This window comes from Suricata suricatta, chromosome 7 (assembly GCF_006229205.1).
Source record: "Suricata suricatta isolate VVHF042 chromosome 7, meerkat_22Aug2017_6uvM2_HiC, whole genome shotgun sequence".
Taxonomy (NCBI): Eukaryota; Metazoa; Chordata; class Mammalia; order Carnivora; family Herpestidae; genus Suricata; species Suricata suricatta.
In genome coordinates this window covers 27,588,099-27,609,941 of record NC_043706.1, presented here as the reverse complement: position 1 = coordinate 27,609,941, position 21,843 = coordinate 27,588,099, and the positions used below count along the sequence as shown (strand labels likewise).

The following is a 21,843-nucleotide window of genomic DNA, read 5'->3' as shown; positions in this document are numbered from 1 at the left end:
GCAGATGGGGTTCTCCCCTTATGAAACCCTTTATGGGCACTCTTTCCTCATTATCAAGGGCATAAGAGAAGATCTAAATGAGACAGGCAATCCAACTAAGGCAACAGATGCAACCCCTTGGCTCTATCCTAACCACCTTACACCACTGGGTTAGGAATCAATGACCTGTGAGTCTGACCACAGAAGCTCACCCTTTTAAACTAGGAGATGCTGTATAGGTGAAGTGGAATGTCCAACCCCTAAAACCCCTCTGGAGGGGCCCGTTCACTATCATTTTATCCACCCCTACTGTGGTAAAGATAGCTGAGGTAGGTCTCTGGATAGCAGATGGAAGCCAGCATCTTGAAACTAGGAGCTGATGCATCAATGCCGTGCAAGCTGACCTAAAGGCTCTGGGAGACTGCAGCCCTGCTTCAGTCACTCCAGAAGCTGAGTGATCTACACATAGCAGAAGCTTGAACAATTGACGGTCCCATGGAACAAATAAACTATACTTATTTTCTATATCTGTTTCCTTACTGTGATGTGCTATCACCCCTTGTTTCTCGTTGTCACTGTGATTCTTGCTCTATTTTTTGCCATAGGATTGGCAGAGGCTGCCCCAGCCAGATGGCAGTGTGGTGAGAGGTTTCTGCTAGCACTCATCTTCCTTTTGTGGATAAGATGCTTCATTGGTATTGATTACTTCTAATCTGTACCCTTTCTGTAGATCTAGATTCCTCATCATGTGACCCATGTATTCACATAACCAGGTCAGGCCAGGGAGTCACTTGGACCTTACTATACCATACCCACTTCCCATGTGAAGGAAAAGTTCTTAGGACCTACAGACATAATAAGACCACATACTCTATCTGCCAACAGGTGGGTCAATACACTTGCTTTGACCCATAATATTCTCCTAGTGAAGACTGGTTAAAAGTCCAATCGTACCAGGAGCAGGGGACCTTGGTCATCTAGACACAAATTACTAACCTAAAATGACAGATGTAAATGCTGTTTGAGGTATGTGCTGTTATAGACATTGGCCAGAGGCATCTGTCATATGAAAAAAGTGGGCACTTGTCATAGACAGCTCAAGGACTCTTCATATACCATGCAGAGGCTTAAATTGGGAGCAGGAATACTAACTCAATGACAAACATGTGTGTAAGGAAAATGGCTTATGTGCCTATACACCTGAGTTTTTATGCCCTAGCTGGAGCTGTTTCGTGGACTACTTGGGAAAAAATAAGGCACAACAGCGTACCTTCAGAAGGGAGTGATTACACCAATTGTCACTTGGGGACCTGTAACCTGGTTAATTTTACTACTCTTAACCTGGGAGATCCCTGATGGGAGAGGTAGCTGGCAGATCAGGATACATCCATGGAGAGGACACAGACCCAGGAACAATGTTGTATTTTAAGAGACTTACTGTCACACACAAGGCCACGACCCACCAGGTCTTTCATTCTTTTTATGAAGAAATGGAGAAGGGTCCTCCTTGTCTCTGTCATGATGAAAAATCTGTTTCTAGCCCTAGCAGAGACTATAGCCCAGGCTCTACAGATCTCTTCTTGTTATGTACACTAGGGAACCAACATGGGGGATCAATAGCCATAGAAGGCTAGAGAATTAGATCCCTGTAAACCTTATAATGAAAAAGAATACCCCAACCTACTACTGGGGTTTGGCTCCCAAAATCCTCAATTACTGGGGGAAGAAAACTGCCTTGCCCAGTGGGGAAGGAAATTCACCATCTCTGTTAGAAGCTTAACATGCCTAGGCCAAAGGTCTTATAACTCAACCACCCAGGAAACTCAATAGTGGGGCACCCCAGATCACCTTGGGCCACATCCCCACCCCTTGTCTAACCTCTCCTTTCCAAGAAGCAGGGGACAATGTCAACACAGCCATCAAATAGTGGGCCCCAGGTGGACTATATAGGATATGTGGAAGGACAACCTACACAATACTTCCCTCAGGCTGGTCAGGGTCATGTGTGCTGGGAACTATTTGTCCATCTTTCTTCCTGCTCCCACTTGCCAGAAGGGAACATTTGGGAATCCAAGTGTATGAGGACAGGGAGACTCAAAGGAAACGACATGCCCTACAAATTGGCAATTGGAAAGATGATGAATGGCCTCCTGAGTGTATAACCCAATATTATGGCCCTGCCACCTGGGCAAAAAAGGGGTTCTGGGCTACCTCACTCCCATTTATATCTAAACCTCATAATCAGAGGTTATGCAAGTTGCATAACAGTTGCAAGCAGCTGTAGAAATTATAACCAATGAAACTGCCAGAGTTCTTACCTTACTAGCCAAACAGCAAACCAAAATGCTCAATGCCATGTATCAAAATTGCTTGGTGTTAGATTACTTGCTTCGAAGGGAGAAGTTTGTGGAAATTTTAACTTGAGCCTACAGATAGATGATGAAGGAAAAGTCATAAAGAAGATAAATCAAATGAGAAAGGATGCTTGTGTCCCAGTCCAAACCTGAAAATGTTGGGACTCCAAGGAATTATTTGAAGGATGGTTCTCAACTCTTGGGGAATTCAAAACCTTGATAGGTATTATTCTCTTGATTTTGGGACCTTGCTTAATCCTACCTTGCCTACCTCCCCTGGTTATGCGGTGTATCTCCAGCCTCATTGAGGTAATGGTCAAAAGGAAAACAGCCACGCAAGTGATAATATTATGGAAATATAAACCCCTAAACCAAGATGATGCTCTGTGACCCAAAATATGTGGTCTGAGCATCAAAGGGGGGAATGTGGTAGAGTCCCTCCCTAAGGAATGTCACGAAAGCCTAAAGACAAGGGAAGGTAACCTGGCTGTGTGTGGGTACATGACATTCCTCACAACTCTGCAACATAACCATCCATTCAGACTGTATATTACCATATATGGGAGACAAAGCAAAATAGTTGTACAAAAAGGCAACCCCCCCAGTGTGCTCAGGGTTCAGTTTTTTGGGTACAATCCCACTGAGCCCATGCCGGCACGATGAATAAAGTTGCTTCCAGGACAGAAAAGCCTCAGTGTCCCGTCTCTCTGTGCAAGAATCCTGCAACAAATTTATGATCAAAAACCTTCCTACAAAGAAAACTCCAGAAGGGCACCTGGATGACTCAGTCAGTTAAGCGTCCAACTTCAGCTCAAGTCACGATCTTGCAGTTTGTGAGTTAGAGCCCAGCGCTGGGCTCGGTGCTGACAGCTCAGAGTCTGAAGTCTGCTTCAAATTCTGTGTCTCCCTCTCCCTCTCCCTCTCCCTCTCCCTCTGCCCCTCCCCTGCTCGCTCTCTGTTTTTCTCTCAAAAATAAATAAGTATTTTAAAAAGAAGAAAAAAGAAAAGAAAAAGAAAAAGAAAAAAAAAACTCCAGACCTAATGGTTTCGCTGATAAAAGCTATCAAACATTTAAGAAAGAAATAATACCAAGCCTACATGAATTATGTCAGAAAACAGAGGCGGTGGGAAGACATCAATCATGACCATGTGGGATTTATAAACTCTGCTGTGCAAAGGCAGTTTCACTTTCAAAACTCAATCACTGTAAATCACATTAAAGTAAGAAGAAAAACCATGTATTTATCTGAATAGATGTAGAAATCCTTGACAAAATTCTACACCTAGTCCTGATTTAAAAACCTCAAAAAACTAGGAATAGAAAGGACCTCTTAATAAAGGAAAATGGAGGTGGAGGGACCACCTAACATTACACTTAATGATGAAATATACAGTGCTTTTCCTCTCAGACCAGTAAATAGGGGGAAAATGTCTCATCTTGTCTATCTAACACTGCTCCAGAGGTCCTAGCCAGTACTGTAAGACAATAAGGCTAAAGAAATAAGTGGCATACAGATTGCAGAGGAAGTATTTCTCATTTGCAGATGTCATGATTGTTTACATAGAAAATCCTAAGGAATCTGCTAAGCAGCTAATAGTACTAATAGCTGAATTTAGCAAGATATCAGTATTCATGCTTAATATACAAAAAAAATGCTTAAGCAGTATTCATGCTTAAGTTCTAGTGGGAAATAATTACAATCAAATTTTTAAAAATTCTGTTTAAGAACATCATTATAAAAACCAAAATAATTAAAAATACATTTATTAAAAATAATGTACAAGACTTCTTGAAAACTTTAAAATAGAGGACAAAAAAAAAACCTTAATAAGTGAAGAACTATAAAATGTCTATGGGCCAGAAGATTCAATGTTAACTGAAATATTAATTCTCTCCAAACTGGAAGAATAAGTTATGCAAGCTTATGTAAAGAAACTAGCAAGCTGATGCTAAAATTCCTAAAGATATTCAAAGAACCTACAATAGCCAAAACAGTTTTAGGAGGGGAAAATTTTTTGAACTCTTACAGAACATGATTTTAAGACTTATTATAAATCTACAGTAATCAAGACTGAATTGTTGACATAAGGATAACCTAATGAATGAGAAGAACAGAGTTCAGAAATGGACATACACTTATTAAACCAGTTGATCTTTGACAACACAACAAAACAATTCAAGGGAAATAAAAATATTTTCATCAAATGGTATTGAAATAACTAGGTATCCACATTAGGGGGAAAAAAGAATCTAACTATAGCCTCACACCACTTACAAAAATTAATTCAAGATGGATCAAAGATCTAAACATAAAAATTAAAGTTATAAACAATAAAGAAGATAAAATAAGAAAGCATCTCTACACATGGAGTTTTTCGCCAACATGGCAAACAATAACCATACATTGAAAAACCTGATATATAGACTTCATCAAAATTGAAACTTTCTCCTCAAAAGAAAATAAATAGGTAACCATACACCGACAGGAAACATTTTCAATAGATTTCAATAGACCTTATATCAAAAATTAAGTTTTCAACTTAATAAGACAAACAACCTGATTTTTAAAAAATGAACAAGAACTCTGAAAATCCTCTTCACAAAAGATGAACTCAGTTTTTAATAAATTTATATAAGACATAAATGATGGGCAGGTACACAGACTGGCAGATGTATGTATCTGGTAGATTGTGAGTATGTGTTTCCTAGCTCTGTACACACACAATGAGAGGCTACAAGCAATATTACAAGAATAGCAATGAGCACACCTAGCTTCTAAGTACCACTATCCAATAAAGGGAATCAGAATCCTTGGAGAAACTGCTGAGTCCAGGGCCAAAGCAGGACAACTACAAGATAAACCTAAATCATTTTGTTATGTCAGCAGGGAAGGACTCACGGAAGGGGGCTCCAGTACCCAAATCTGAAACAATTGAGCATCAAAAAAATTAATGATAGCAATGAATTATAATCCATTATATAAGAAAATATGCAAGTCCATCCTATTAACATAAACCAATAAAAAGAACGGAGAAGAAAATTCTCCTTACTATAGAATGTTAACTAATAAATAATAAAGTTATGACGCAATTATTAATTATCAATTGATGCTAAAACTAGTGTTTGACTTAAAAAATGAATATTTACAGTCTCAAAGCATTTCTCTACAAATTACCTACAAAGGGAAAAACAGGAACTTTACAGAAGAAAGATCTGACACCTATCACATTAATCAAGTGATCCAAATTAAAATCACCAATGTTGAAACAAACATCATGTCCTTGTTGATGTATTACACTGGGAAGAATCTGACATCACTTCTGTGATAGTCCTGCCGAAAATGCATAACCCAAACTAATCACCAGACAACCTGAATTCACAGACATTCTATAAAATTATTGGTCTACACTCTTTGAAAATGTCAAGGTCAAGAAAAAGAAAAGCCGAAGAATTATTCTATATTAAAAGACACTAATGAGACATTACAATTAGAGATGTCTGGGTAGCTCAGTCAGCTGAGCATATGACTTTGGCTCAGGGCACAATCTCATGTTAGGTGAGATCAAGCCCCATAGCTGGCTCACTGCTGTCAATGCAGAGCCCACTTCAGATCCTCTGTCCCCCTCTCTCTCTGCCCCTCCCCTGCTTGCACTCTCTCTCAAAAATAAATAAAACATAAAAAAAAAAGAGAGAGAGAGAGAGAGAGAGAAAGAGACATTGCAACTAAATGTACTGTATGATCCTGGATGGATTCTAGAAGAGGAAAAAAATACTTTCTATAAAGTACAAAATTGAACACATTATCACCATCTGAATTTGAACTGCTGTTTACATTGGACTGTGATAAGTGTACTGTGGTAATGCCCTTGTTCTTAATAGTTACATACTGAAGTATTTAGGAAACAAATGTTGTTTGCAACATATTTTCAAATGATTCAAACAAATATATACTGATAGACTTACAGAATAAGAAAAATAAATGGGACAAAAAGTAAATATATCACAGTTGGGGGTTGGGTTATAAATAGGTAATGGGGATTAAGGAGGGCACTTGTGATGAGAACAGGGTGTTGATTGGAAGTGCTGAATCATTAAATTCTTCACCTGAAATTAATATTACACTGTTAACCAGCAGGAATTTTAAAAAACTTAGGAAAAAAAGGAATAAAAAAAGAAAAGTAAACAATTGGTGACTCTAGCTAAAGAGTTTACAGTTGTTATTTACCCCAATTTTTTTAATGTAGGCTCCACGCCCAACATGGAGCCCAACATGGGTCATGAATTCATGACCCTGAGATCAAGGACTATGCTGAGTTTGGACTCTTAACCGGCTGAGCCGTCTCAACACCCCACTACTGTATTTTTTTTAAGTTTACAGGAGTGAGTTACTTTTACTATTTTTTAAAGTTTTCTATAAGACTTAAAAACTTCTGCAAAACTTATAAGTTTGAACTTGTATCAAAACATTTTCAAAAATAATGCTTTGTTATTATTTTAAAATAAAGCAAAACTTAATCAAATTAAAACTCCACTAATCAATGTATAAGGTCCACTGTTAGTGAAAAGATATTTACTTTCACATTCACGTTAGCAAAATGCACAAATAAGCAATGAATAAACAGTTATTAAAGATGTGCTAAAACTAATGTTTGGTTAAAAAGAGAATTTTTACCAAGTCCCATATATTTAACTTTATTTAATAAATACACTAAAATTATAGAAATTTCAAAAATAAATTATTTTAGTGGGTCATACTAGTACTCTCTTTAAACATGTTTCTAAGCATGTACAAAAGAGTATAAGGCTTATTTTGAGAATGTGCTTGAAAACTATTATAAATTGATAAGCCTGAACTTTGGCAAGGTAACACATATTAATAAAAATTTTCAAGAGAGCAAAGACATATTTCAACACAAAGTTCTGACAACCTCTTTAATAAACAGAAATTATATTGTTCCCAAAGATACCATCAACACTGCAGGGAAAACAAAAACTAAGGAAAGAGTGGGTAATTATGTTATCTCATTGATTAATGTCTACAGTTCTGGACAAAAGAAAATGCTTCAATCAATTGGCATGGAAAATTAGACCACTGTTCAGTGGTGATTTAATCAATTTATATTATTAATCCCTGTCCTTAGTATTAGACTATAAAACAGATAAGCATGTGGCTTCAACTGATTACTTTCAGAATCTAAAGAACAAACTTTTAAGCAGAAATATCCTACAATTTTTATTTCCAGAAAAACAGCAGGATGAAAACATTAAGAGTATTACTGAAAAGGTGATTAATAAGATATTAGACTGTCAGCTACCCTTCACATGGTGGTGGTGATTATCAGTAGGACAAACCAGTATTCAACAGAATCAGAGTCAAGATTTTAAACTCTAGTTTAAAAAAAAAGAAAACAAACAAACAAAAAAAGCTAGGACAGAACATTTCCAATTTCCAGTATTTCAAGTCCATTTTGAGGGCATTTACAGAGGATCATAATCTTAACTATGTTACCCTCAAAGTTTATCCAAGTAAAACAAAGTCATGTCTAGTAACAATAGGTAATGTCTGGGCCACTACTAAAAACCATGAATCAAAAAGTATGATCTATTATTTACAATTGAAGAGTACAGCTGTGTTCCAGACATTCAAATCAGAGGCAGCTAAAAATCCAGCATTCATTACATTGGCTCATATGTAAAAATTAATAGTATTTCCTTACCATGAAACATCATGTCCCCAAACATGGGCAAACCATTATCTCAGGAAGACCATGAAGCCATTTAATTTAGAAATATAAGAATATCTGCTTTTTACACTACAATACCAAAAACAAATACAACAGTGCCCATCACATAGTATGCACTCAGTATTTGTGAAATGAATTATGGAAAGAGATGTCTCTCTTCAATCTATCCCAAATTAGAAACATCCTACATTATAGTGCTGTGTTTAGTGTCCAAATTAATAATTTATCACTATCAGGAAGAGTCTAAAAGCCTTAGAAAACAGAATTCAACTGCAAACATTTTCAGTTTCACAGCCCATGCTAGACTAACAGGAACATTTTTAAAGGAAAATTTTCATCTATACCTGTCATTAAGTGTCCACAATTTTCCTCACATGATTTTCCAAATACAACAAACCAGCAGTCTTTGAAAATTTGTCCTAAGGTCTTTCTTATGTAAATATACTAAACAGAGGTTAACAAAAGTTTGACTTTACCTTGTCATAAACTTCATTTAATTAAAATAATATAGTATTTACATTACACAGCCACTTAAGACCAGGAAAGAGGTAATGAATAAAGTGAATAAACCTCCCTAAAAGTACACACACCACAAGCTAATTTTATCTTTTGAAAGCTGAATGATAGAGACAACAGGCAAAGTAGCTATTATTCACATAAGGAATATTATTGCATAACAAAATAAGCTACTTTTATTAGGCAATATCCTCACAGGGTATACTGATTAAATAGGATTAAATGACACAGACGTGCAAATGATAAAAGTTGACAGTACTGAACACCTATTTGGAATTTCGCATATTTTTACAGGTAGGTACATACAGATGGGCTGCAAAGTATGTAGTACACCATATCCTGTCCATTACCAGTGTTACAAGTTTGCTTAAAAAGGAATCATAATTCTGATGTATCTCCAGATTCATGTTAATTTACCAAGCATTTTTCAACTATCTAGACCTGTATGGGGATAAACAAAACTAAGAGGACCTTTATAGAAACTAACCAGCTAATAGACACTTGCCTGATTTCTTTTGATATTGGTATAGTATACTTATACATAAGTAAGTATATATCACTGATAGTATACTTATAAGCAATCTTTTTAGTAGTGGAATAAAAAATAGTACAAGTGTATCATATGAATAAGCAAGCATAGTTTTTACCACATATTTAGTGAGACAACAAAAACTACACTGCAGCACACATTTTTGGATATAAGGAAGCACTTTCTAACACATTTCATCAATGATTTCTTTTCTAAAGATAGAATGAAACATAAAAGCTGAAGTGCTTCTTAGTAGTGTTTCTCTAAAAAAAAGACACAGAAGCTGAAATAATTTCTAAACTTGATTCCTTGATTTTATAATGTGAGGTATTGATCTTCCAGAGAATTATCATTTTCTGGCAAATAAATTCCTTCCTACCTGCAAGAATAAAGGATATCTTCACACAAGGACAGTATAACATTGGCTTTAAAATGTCTTGGACTTTTTTCATTTAAACTTTATCTTTTCAGATAAGTAATAAGTTCACATGGCAAACTAGATTTATTTTAATAAACAAAAGTATATCCAATCTCTAAGCAGTAACAGACAAAGCTCAAAAACTTAACATATATAGTTTGTAGATCTGGGTTCTAAAATGGGTTCTGGAGTAACAATTAAAAGTCCTGGGGTGTCTGGGTGGCTCAGTCAGTTAAGCATCCAACTTCAGCTCAGGTCATGATCTCAAGGTTTGTGGGTTCAAATCCCACTTCAAACCCATGCCAGCCTCTGAGCCTGGAGCCTGCTTCGGATTCTGTGTCTCCCTCTCTCTCTGACCCTCCGCTGCTTTCGCTTTCTCTCTCTCCAAAATAAGTAAACATTAAATAAAATTAAAAGCCCTTAGTTACTTTTATGCTATCACACTGTTTTCTCATATATAAATAAGGTGGCTAGATTAGGTCATCCCTAAGGATGATTCTGTAAGAATCTTACTTATTGGACGAGGCATTTAAATTCAATTATTAATGTAAGATTAGAGACTGGCAGTCCCTAGCTTTTCACAATTAAACTATAATAAAAATATGTTATTTAAAAATTTTTGTATTCTTTATAAACATGTTTTACTAGATCATTGAAAGAATCTGAATTTTTAAGATTTTTACATTTAGATGATACAGTATGAGATGGTCTTAACTTTTCTTTAATAGCAACACATCTGTACGTTAAGTAGAGGAATAAATTATACCTCTTGTTTCCAAAGTTACATTACAAAGACTAGGCTACAAAACTTTTATAGATACTTTCTGTTAATGAGTTATTAAAAGTTAACCATTATAATAATTCACCAGAAAGTATGCAAATATGTATTTTTCAAAACAAACCATAGGTTTTTCTTCTCATTTTCCAGGTTTTATTAAATATAAAGAGAAGAGACACAGGGAGAAGAGAGAAAGAAACAAAGAGAGGCGAGAGAAGGAAGGAGAAGTAAAAAGGCAGACTTTTACTACCGCTTGACAATTCTCATTTAATTAATAAACCAAAGGAAAAAAACTGGAAATGATACTAGAAAAAAGTATGAAAAGTCACTTCCATGTTATGCACAGGAAAAAAGTGCACATCATGTAATTTTCTCACTGAGTTAAAGTATTTGTTTTACATTTTTATCTTTCATTTAAACAGCTATAAAATATTCACCAAGCAATTCTGTATGACTCAGAAATTAGAAAAAGACTGAAGCTATAATTCTGAAATAGTTATGCTAATAATTTTAAGATACCACATTTGAAATAATTTTTAAAACAATCATTTAATTTTCCTATATTGAAACACCCAGAGTACTGAAATGGGATCTATTCAAACTGAAAGAGATCTTAAAGAGCCAGGGTTCTAGTGACTTGTCCAGGTCTCATGTTTGTGTTCTTTCCACAACACCATGAATGGAATGTATAAATCAGCAAAACAAAATAAATTAGTAAATTTAAGCATTTTATCACCAAATCTAGTAGGAAATTATTCATTAGTGATTAAAATGTAGTCATGGGAATTCAAAGAGTCTGCAAAAATAAAGGCTGACAAGTTAAAGGCTTGTCTTATTTCATGTCATTAAAAAATTAAAATTTAGTATGAAAGAATATAAACCTTTCTTCTAATCACTACAGTAGTCCTTTATAACCCTTCTTTCCTCTTCTCAAAATAATGAAACATTAAGAATCACTTTCTATTAGAATAATGTAATACTATGGGGAAAAAATGAACACTAGGTTTATATAAAAGTCACCTATACGAAATATCTTGGTACACATAAATTGCCTATTTCCTTGAAACCTTGTAAATAAGATGCATTATTAGTGAACCTAATAACCAACTCAAGCCTTGTAGATGTTATCATCTACATCTAAAACCATGAATATACACTAATATATTAGACAAAAAATAGCTTAATAAAAACTATGTAATATGCACAAATGCTAAATATACCTTTCAGGTATCATATCGAGCTTTCTAAGAAAACTCCCTCAGAAAATTATACTTGCTTTAAAAGAATGAAGTTCCCATTTCACATGGTAGCATTTTATAATAAAAACTGATCCAATGTTTCAGGATTCAAAGTTTTTATTTTGTTATAATCCCTTTTGTTAAAAAGAGTTAAAATAGAAAGTCTTTTTCTTGTTGGCATCTTTTTTTAATTTTTTATAGTTTTATTTATTTTTGAGACAGAGCATAAATGGGGGAGGGGTAGAGAGAGAAAGACACAGAATCTGAAACAGGCTCCAGGCTCTGAGCTGTCAGCAAAGAACCCGATGCAGGGCTTGAACCCACAAACCGTGAGATCATGACCTGAGCTGAAGTGAGACACTTAACCGACAGAGCCACCCAGGCACCCCTCTTGTTGGCATCTTTAAAAGTATGAAAAAAAACTTACAAAAGTCCAGAAATATAAAAATGAACTATCCAATTCCTTAACCAATGATTTTTTTTTAATAAATAAAAGCTTTGTAAAGGGAGAAGGGCTCAATAAAATGTACATTCTATATAAGCCAATGAAGGTGCAGACTGGCAACCCAATTAACTCAGGGTCTGTTTCAGTTCTGAAAAGACCATAAGCTTTAAAAAGAAAAAAATAAAATATAGGCTGCTTGAATTTTTATGAGGCAAGAATACTAAAGAGAGACATCTTCATGAACTAAAAACACAATGAAGAGTATTGCTCAAAACACCGCATATGGCTGTTGTAGGATTTATTTGCTGTCCCTTGATAAAACTGCAGAAGCTTCCTACTCTCTGCTAGTACTTGAACCATATTCTCCAGGTTTCTGTCTTGAGGCATATCCTGAGCAGACTTTGGAGGATTTCCAAGATTGTTAAAATAACTTTGAATAGACACGACATCAGTTTGTACCCTCAGTTGATTCTGCCATTTAGATTTGCTTCAACCAGCACTTGATCACCCAAGTTTGCTATCCTTACTATAGTGCTCCTCAGAGTCTTCAAAGCAGGAAAATAAACACTAACATCACAGGCTTGCACACTGGGCTCCCAGAAATCTTCCCACACCATTCTGGGAAGCACCCTCACACACTACCAATCAACTGTGTACCACCACAAAAGTCCAACCTGTGGGCAGTAGCAGCTCCACAGCCACAGTGAGTTGGTGAGGTTGCTTATTGGTCAACTGGGACTTCAGGGCAGAAAATTCCCTCTGCTTCTCACCATTCTGAATACATGCTCAGATGGCAGCTCTAAATAAATCTCATTAAACTCCTCTGAAACATCTTTCATGCGAAACCAATGGAAGAAGTCTCCTCACCTCACCTCACCTCACACCACACTCTGGCATCATAGATGACCCTGCAGTCATCAGGCCTGAAGCACACTTGTCCCGGCACATGTGGAGCGCACAGACTCTCTCCAGCTTTAATATGGTGCTGCTGATGTGAATAAAGAGCTCCATAAAATCTTTGCCAGCAATGTTGGCACAAAACTTCATGATAACATGAAGATGGCATCCAGAGCTTGGTCAGCAGGAAACGACCCCACCTGTGGCAAGTCCCCACAAGAGCCAACACTCAGGTTCCACTCACCTGCAGGCTCCCTGAGAAGGGCAACAAGGCATGGCAGACCTAGGGCCCTAAAACCAAGGCCTCTGTTCCCATCTTCATCTTCCCTCTACTTCCTCCCTTAAAAACAGCTTCACTGTTTCCACCCTGCGATTAAAAGGAAAGACATTCCACCACAGAAACTTCTAAATATTCTTTTTAAACTGTACAAAGAAAACTGCAATCATCTTTCACCGAACCACTTTTCACCCTGTTGGTATATGCATTAATACAGTCTTCGTCAACCAGGACATATATGTACATACAGTTATATGTGCTTTCTAAAACTGTAGCATGCTTAGGCATACATTTGCAACCTGATTTTTACATATAAACAATAAGATAGACATCTTTCCTCATTGGCAAATATAAATCTACATCATTTTCAGGCTACTTAGTATTCCATTATATTGATGTATAATTAAAGTGACACATAATTTCCAATTTTTTGCTATTATGAACATGACAATGAAGATTTTTCTATAAAACCTTTTGCACATTTATCTAATTATTTCCCTAAAGTACATTCAAAGAGGAATTACCAGGCAAAAGTTGTGCATTTAAGATCCTAACATGTACATATTACCAAACTGGCCTGCAGAAAAGGTTTATCAAACCTTCCACCAGGGTGACTGGGTAGTAGCAATCTGTTTAATCTGTAGCAATTTGATAGGCAAAGTAAAATAAATGGTCTCAACCTGCACTGTGGGTGAATTCAATTTTAATGAATACTGCAACTTTTTATCAGGTTTATTTTTCCTCGATTTTAAGACCTCTGGTAAAACATTAATTCTCTGTCCACTATATACACTGTGAATATCTTCCCCAGTTTATCCTTTGTCTTTTCACATCATTTATGGTGCTCTTTGCTCTTAGGAAATTGAATCTTCTTAAATGTCAAACCTATCAACCTTTTCTTTGCTACTTCTAGAATCATGCTTCCAAAGTTATGTTTCTGGTACGGTAATGCTGTTTTATCTACATAATTACCTGACTCATTTGAAATCTACTGTGGAGTATTAAATAGCTAGTCGACCAAATACCATTTCACTAAACAATTCACTGTTTTTCCACTGATCTGAAATGCCACTTTTATCAATGACAAAAATCCTCACTTTGAGACTATTTCTAGACCCTCTATATTTCATCCCAATGATCCATTTTGTAACTATAACACACTTATTTTAATGAAATAGCCAATAGGACAAATAATCTTTAACAAGTTATCTTAGCCATCCTGTCACAGGTATTGATCCAAATGAACTTTAAAATATTGTGTAAGATTCTAAAAAGATTCCTCCTAAAATTTTGATGGGATTATCAAGACTGTGACATACTTTATTCCTGCTTCTTTTTTCATCTCTACTAATCAGACAATAAATCCCAGGAGAAAAAGAGTTTTTATATTTCCATACACTAAACAATGCTAAATAACTCCAGTATTAGCAAGTATCTTTGTCTTACTTTTAAGTAAAGAGAATTTTTAGGTTTTATCCTCATTGTCTCCTCAAAATTTTAATATCATAAATACACATTTCTGTATTTTATGCATAAAAATTAAGATCTTTTTGACCCCTCCTGTGCTAATTTTCAATTACTATTCCTGTTGAAATCCAGCACTGTACCATTAGGTAGGTGGTACACTTAATTATGTTACAGAACTAACATTATGTTACAGAAACATAACAATGATGTTGCAGAAAACAGCTTTCTATCCTTACTTCACTGAAAGTCTATTTTTAAAATTAGAAATGGACATTCAAATCTATCAAATATTTTCTCAGCATCTTTTGAGATAACTTTATTTTTGCCTATTAATATAGTGAATTGAAATTTCTTATTAATGAATTAGTTCAAATTCTAGGAATAAACATTACTTGGTTCCATTTTATCAATCCTTTAAACCTTCCTGAATTGATTTGCTACTACTTTAACAGTTTTATATCTTAAATCTTATTTTCAATTGGTCAGAAATTATCATGCATATGTTAAAAAATAAATAAATAAACAGAAAAAAAAAGAAATTATCTTTTCTTGTACTCTGCTCATTTGTTGTAATATCAAGAAGCACTCAGTAGTTTACAAATTTTACTGAGCATTTACTAAATCTGGAATACTATGCTGGCCTTACGGTTGTTTAAATATTATACAAATATTCTATTCCTTGTATGTTTCCTGTTGCTCACTTGTAAAACAATCTACAGCTAGTACATCATTAGCTAAGATTTGAGAATTTCCTTCATGATTATGGGACCATTTTTTATAAACCTTAAGATAATTAGTATGTTTCAGTTAAGTTAGACATTTCATTCTGATTTTCAAACTTCTTGAATAGCTGTGGTTTTATCACTTTTTTCATCATCTTCAGTATCTGTAAATATCTTTTTTTCATGGTGAGATTTGTAAATGCTTACTATTTTAATGATCTTTTATAATAATAGGCTTTGATATAAGTTATAAATTCTACCTTCTTTTTTCAGAAGTGTTCATTACCTATAGCTTCAACCTACATCTTCAACATCTGCTTAAGTCCTCTTTCTTGCATTTTATTTTGCTTTGCTTTTCCTACATGTCTAGATTGAATACTTAGTTCATTTATTTAGTCTTCCTTTAATAATAACTTTTAAGACTGACATTTTTCCTACCTATATCTTTAGTCATACCATAGATTTTGACAAGCAAAGGGTTCTTTTCTTGAATCCCTTCATTTACTTACTGAGATTCTCTGTTGCCTATCTTAGATCAGGAGTCAGTAAAAATACAGCAACCAAGAAATTCAGGCTACCACCCATTTTTGTAAATAAAGCTTTATTGGAACATAGCCACGTGATTTCATTTTCATGTTGTTTATGACTGCCTTTTCACTGCAACCGGAGAAATGAGTAGTTGCAATAAAAACCTTAAGACCAAAAAAGCCTAACACATTTACTATCTCACTTTTCAGAAAAAGTGTATCAATCCCTGTTAGGTGATGGCAGGTCAGGTCAGCATCCCCTGTCTCAACAGGATTCTAATCTGAAAGACTTGCAGCTGAAACTGTCTGAATTTCCAGGGATATGTTAAGGTTCGCTTCTGTTTCTAGCACTGGCATTTTCTTCATAGTGCTTAGAACATATAAGAAAGTAACACAGAAAGGAAAAAATATTGGCATATGCAATAGTATCTTCTTCTTCTTCTTAGAAGTCCTATTGATACAAAACAGAATGAATCCTCCAAATATTACTTAGGCTCACAAAAAGAATTCCAAAAACTGCTTTAACATCCCTTCTAGAAATTAAGGTCTATTAAACCAGAGTTACTGCACAGAACTGAAAGCTGGTGCTTTGCTTTGTTTAAGACTTGACAAGTTGGATGTTCTTCTTAACAGACTCTTTAATAGCTTTTAGTTTACAAATATATTAAGTAGAAAGTATCGAGCACTCCCATATACCTGCAAATATTAATTAAGGGAAACCTCATTTAGGATAGAGTCAGGAAGCCCTGAAGGAACCTTCCATCATAGCTTACTTCACATTCTTGGGCAGAAGAAATTCAATTTACTACCCCAGCAGGCGTAAGATTTTCTCCTTGCCCAGGAAGAGCTCAGCCACAACTCAGCCAATAAGAAACCAACACTGTAAGGCAGGAAGCTAAGCATGAGTGACAGGATAATGGACCTTAGACATCTTGATGAAAAGACCAAAGAGAGGACCAATCAGAGACAACCACCTACCTAGCAGGCTGTTTATGGTTACAAGATCCTGGCAAAGGAAGAGTTAAGTTTGTTGTGCTTGCCTTATTTAACTTATGTCTCTAGAATAAAAATTATGTTGCAGTTTCACAGGAGAGGGCATGCTTAGTTAGCTATTTATTGTATAACCCAGGCCTGCCATTCAAATGTTGCAACCCTAGGTTCCACACAAAAGAAAAAATTGGAGTTTCCAGGGCCTTTGCCTCTCCTGATTGGCCCACTTCTCCTTTGGAGCGTACTTTAATAAAACTTTTCTCACTTTACTTTCATTTCTCTGTCCTGTAATTCTTTACTGTGGCAGCAAAAAGAACTGAAGCTTCTTTCCTTTTCCATCTAACTCTGTCAGCATCACCACCTGAACTCTTGCTTTACTCCAATAGACTTCCCTTCAAAGCTGTCCCTCCTCTTTTTTCTCTATAACGTAAATGTTCTCCTTCGTTCTCCAGACTTGCACAGCTTACATGTTCTGAATTGCAATTCCTCTACTATCCCCAAATAAACATATTTTGCTGGTAAAATAACTAGCTATTTTATTTTGAAGGTTAACATACCCCTTCACAAGCTCCACACAGTTTCATCTATTATTAATATCTTGCATTCGAGTGGTGTATTTGTTTCACTGATAAACTAAAACTGATACACTAGCTAAGTACCATAGTTTGCTTTTAGGGTTCATTTTTTGTGTTGTATATTCTGAGTTTTGAGAAATGTATGTATTTACCATTAGAGTATCATATAGAAGAGTTTCAGTGCCTTAAAATTCTTTTTTTCTCCTCCCTTAGTGTATCAAATCATACTTCTTAAACTTTTTCAATGGTTGCCCTAAAATGTGCATTACACATGTAAAATTAAAACAAGTTGAATTTCAAATAACACTGTACCACTTCATGGATAGTGGAAGGATCTCAGAGTGTTCCCAATTTTCCTTCCCATGCTTTATAACATGCTGTCATTAATTCTATTATCCATAGGCTATATCATCAAATACTTTGCTCCTGTTCCTAAACAAACTACTGTTAGATCAACTAAGAATTAGAAAAATTATATTTTATCTTCATTTATTCTTCTCTAAAGCTCCTTTCTATAGATCTTAGTTTCTGATTTATATATCATCTTTCTTTCTGAGGAATTTCTTTTCATGTTTCTTGCAAAGTAGGCTTACTGGAGACAAATTCTTTCAATTTTTAAGTATTTCTCATTTACTTTTAAAGGATAATTTGATAATTCTGCTTGTACACAGGATTCTATGTTGATCTTTCTTCTTTCAGCACTTTAAACATTTCACTCTTTTCTTACTCATGCTTTTCTTGCTTATATGGTGTCTGAAAAAAAACCCAATATAATTCTTATCTATTTCCTAAAGGTAAAGTGTTTTACTCCAGCTTACTTCAAGATTGTCTCTTTGTTAATTTTCTGCAGTCTGAATATAACTAGAAATAGATCTTTCTTTAGTATAGGTCCTGCTTGGGTATTCCCAGAGCTTCCTGGGATCTACAGTTTGTTCCCTATTACTAATTTTGGAAAATTCTGTCATTGCTCCAAGTCATTCCACAGACAGGCCGCCATGCACAGCACAAATGGAGACTCACTCACCCTGTCTCCTACTGCACAGTGAATAACAAAAAAAGAAAATCACAAGATGTTAAAAAGACAGGAAAGAAGGAAGTAAAGAAGGGAAGGAAGAGGGGAAGAAGGGAGAAAGAAACAAGCAGAGGAAAAAAAGGAAAAAATAAAGTGAATAAAAAGGCAAAGAGGAAAAAGCTAACTAGGGTCAATGTCCTTCAGCAGCTTCCTGGGTTAAAAGGACCCAAACCTAGGTGCTTAGAATTCCCTACCAATGGTTCCTCAAGAGATCTTAGCAAGAAATGAACCAATCACAACTAGATATAATCCACAGTGGTTTTCTCAGTTTTTGATCTCAAGAACTCTTTACTTTTAAAAGAGGAGGGCAGGGAGTGGGACGTGGGAGATACCAAAGGACTTTTGACTTATGTGGGTTATAGCCATAGTGAACATTAATAAAGGAAAACCTCTTTTAGAATTCAGGAGGCTGGCTGGGAGAGCTCTCATGCCTTACCACTCCTGTCAATTGTAGACTCAACAGAAAGAAATGGCCCTACTTTATTACCTCAGCAAGATGAAGTTTTTTCTCCTCTCCCAGCAACAGTCTAGCCAATGAAGTTTAGTCCAATGGACTTTTTGTTTATAACAGTGTACTAACTCTCCTTTTTGCTCTATAAAAGAGAGTTTCTTTCCTTGTCCATGTTCTCTGGACATGGCTATGCTTTTGCAATTCTCTGCTATTCCTGAATAGACCTATATCTGCTAGTAAAATAACTGGCAGTTTTATTTTTTAGATTAATATCATTAATATTTACTTTATTAGAACTAAAAACTTATACGATGCTTCGGGAGGGGTTCATTTTTAGTTTGAAAAGCTATAATAGTTTTGGCTAAATTCAAAAACCTCATTCTGGGGGAGCCTGGGTCCTCAGTCAGTTAAGTGTCCAACTTTGGCTCAGGTTATGATCTCATGGTTCACGAGTTCGAGCTCCACGTCAAGCTCTGTGCCGACAGCTCAGAGACTAGAGCCTGCTTTGAAGGCACGTGGGTGGCAGTCGGTTAAGCGTCCAGCTTCAGCTCAGGTCATGATCTCATGTTTCAGGAGTTAGAACTCCAAGTCCCCTTGATGTTACCTCCCCCAACTGCCAAGTACATAGTCAGTCTCTCTTCATGGTCCCAGGACAGCTCTTCCTGACCATAAGTCCTGGCTATGTGCTTTAATAAAATCACCATTTTTTGCACTAAAGATATCTTCAAGAATTCTTTCTTAGACATCAGTTCCGAACCCCACCCCCCAACTCTAATAAACCTCATGAAGGCCATTTTTCCTCTGAAGAGTACACACACCCTATAAGAAAATTATCTTGTACAAAATGCAGACTGTGAACACTTCTCAAAACCTACCAGTAAAAATGAGTTTGGACTATAGTAAACACAAAAGAAAGAGTATCTCCAAAACCCAACAGTAACTTTAAAAATAATTGGGAGAAAGGAGTTAGATATAAAATTCTTTCTCTCATACTCTTTTCTAGGTCAGATTTATGCCTCTTCTCATTGGCAATAAGATTCACTGCTCTGATCTTTGCTCTGCTACTAAATCCTGAAGCTGTGATACAAAGTCCTGGTCCATGTATTAATCATGTCTTTTTGTTGTTGTTGTTGTTGTTGTTACTGTATTTTATAATGCTTTGACATCTTGGGGCCTTGCAGACCAGCAAAGGACTGCCTCTCAGAGGGTTAGCCAATTCCTAGAGAGAGCAAACAACTTGCTAGGAGCATGCCTTTGATATGCAAACCAACCAATCTGGAGTCCATACACAACTTTTCTCAGGCTCCTGCAGTCCAAGACAACATGCCCCAGCCCTAAACACCCCAAGGCCAGATAACCAGACACCTAAGGACCGCTGCATAGCTGAGCCTGCCAAAATCAAACTATCCAATCCTAAACTTGCTCAGCTTGCCTACCCAGTTTTGCCTGCTCCTTCTGAAGAAAACCACAATAAAGGCTCTAACCCATTCTCACACTCTCTGCCTTCTGATCAACCCTAGTACTTTCCCCCACCCTGGCTTCCCCAACCGTGCCTGGTAAGGTATGCCCCCTCCTCTTAGGGACTATGAATAACAAATTCTTTTCAAGAGCTACCTTTTCTCTAGTGGTGGGCCTCACCATAACTGCATAATAATAAAATCTACATTTAAAACAGTCCTCCCTTTTCATTCTTTTCTGGGCCACTAAGAGTAAATGCTAATCGTCCCTTTCCACCAAAGAAAGAATCTCAGGCTAGCAGAGGGAGGAAAGGCAGCAAAAAATATTTAGAAATTCCTTAACTCCAAGTGTTTTAAGGGAATCTGGCCACTGTTATGTTTTTATATTATTTACCCAGGGCAAATTAGTGACAGGAGAATCCAGCGTTACTGACCTCTGACTTTCACAGACTACATGAAAAGATTCTTTATTCATTCTCAGAGATGGATGCCGTATCACCCACTGCTTCCAAACTGACTCTTTGAAAATGACAGGTTCTCCTGGCGACTCTGAGGATACACAGTTCTGCAATTTCCCACATGGCACTTTATGGGTATTCTGACTACTTAATTAGTGGATTGAAGTTTCCATGTGTAATAGACAGTATTTGAGATATATATTTAGAAACAAATAGAGCTCTTGGCTTTTTAAAGTATTTTTCAATATAACACAAATAACATCATTAAAGGACATAGCTAGCCATTAATTAAAAAATAAAACATGTCTTAGATAATAGCCAAACATGAATTAATAATAGTAACAACAGTTATAATTACTGAATGCTTATTATCCTTTCCACTAATAATTTTTAATCCTTACAACTCCCCTGTGAGGATACCCCATTAATACCCTGCATTAACATCCCACAACTAATAACTGAAAAAGCAGATTTCACACATAGGCAATCTGGCTCCAGTGCCTGTGTCTGTAATCTCTCTCTCACCTTCTCTCTCTCACACGCAAACACACACACACACACACACACACACACACACACACACACACACACAAAGAGAGAAAGAGATATCCTTCTTATATGAAAAAAGCACCAAAAAGAATCGTTTTCATAAGTGCTGACAAGCTGACCTCTCAGCCCAGCTCCACACTGTGGCCAAGGAAATGAACAAGGAGATGCAGACTGCCATTAAGGACACCACCTTCATCAGAACAAAGCAAATTGACCTAAATGGGGTAAGGAACACTGGTGTCATTAGAACACACTTTAGTAAGACAAACCAACCTGTTTAGTTGGGAAAGAAATGAAACCAGTAGAAAAGCCAAATCTATGAAACTTTACAGAAGGATGACCTTAATCTGTTTTAAGACAGAAGAGATATTAAGAGAGAGATGAGAAAATTATAAGATT

The 21,843-nt window shown here is 36.0% G+C and overlaps 2 protein-coding genes across 5 annotated transcripts in view; both read right to left on the bottom strand.

Annotated features, from left to right (window-relative positions):
• EXOC2 (exocyst complex component 2) overlaps positions 1-21,843 on the bottom strand; it is a 264,990-nt gene that overhangs the window by 224,333 nt on the left and 18,814 nt on the right. The gene's annotated exons all lie outside the window — the stretch shown is intronic.
• HUS1B (HUS1 checkpoint clamp component B) lies at positions 12,154-13,049 on the bottom strand. Its single transcript, XM_029944258.1, is given in 7 exon segments — positions 12,154-12,322; positions 12,324-12,469; positions 12,472-12,649; positions 12,651-12,754; positions 12,757-12,862; positions 12,865-12,947; positions 12,950-13,049. Coding segments are annotated over 7 exon segments (801 nt in total). The 3' UTR covers positions 12,154-12,238.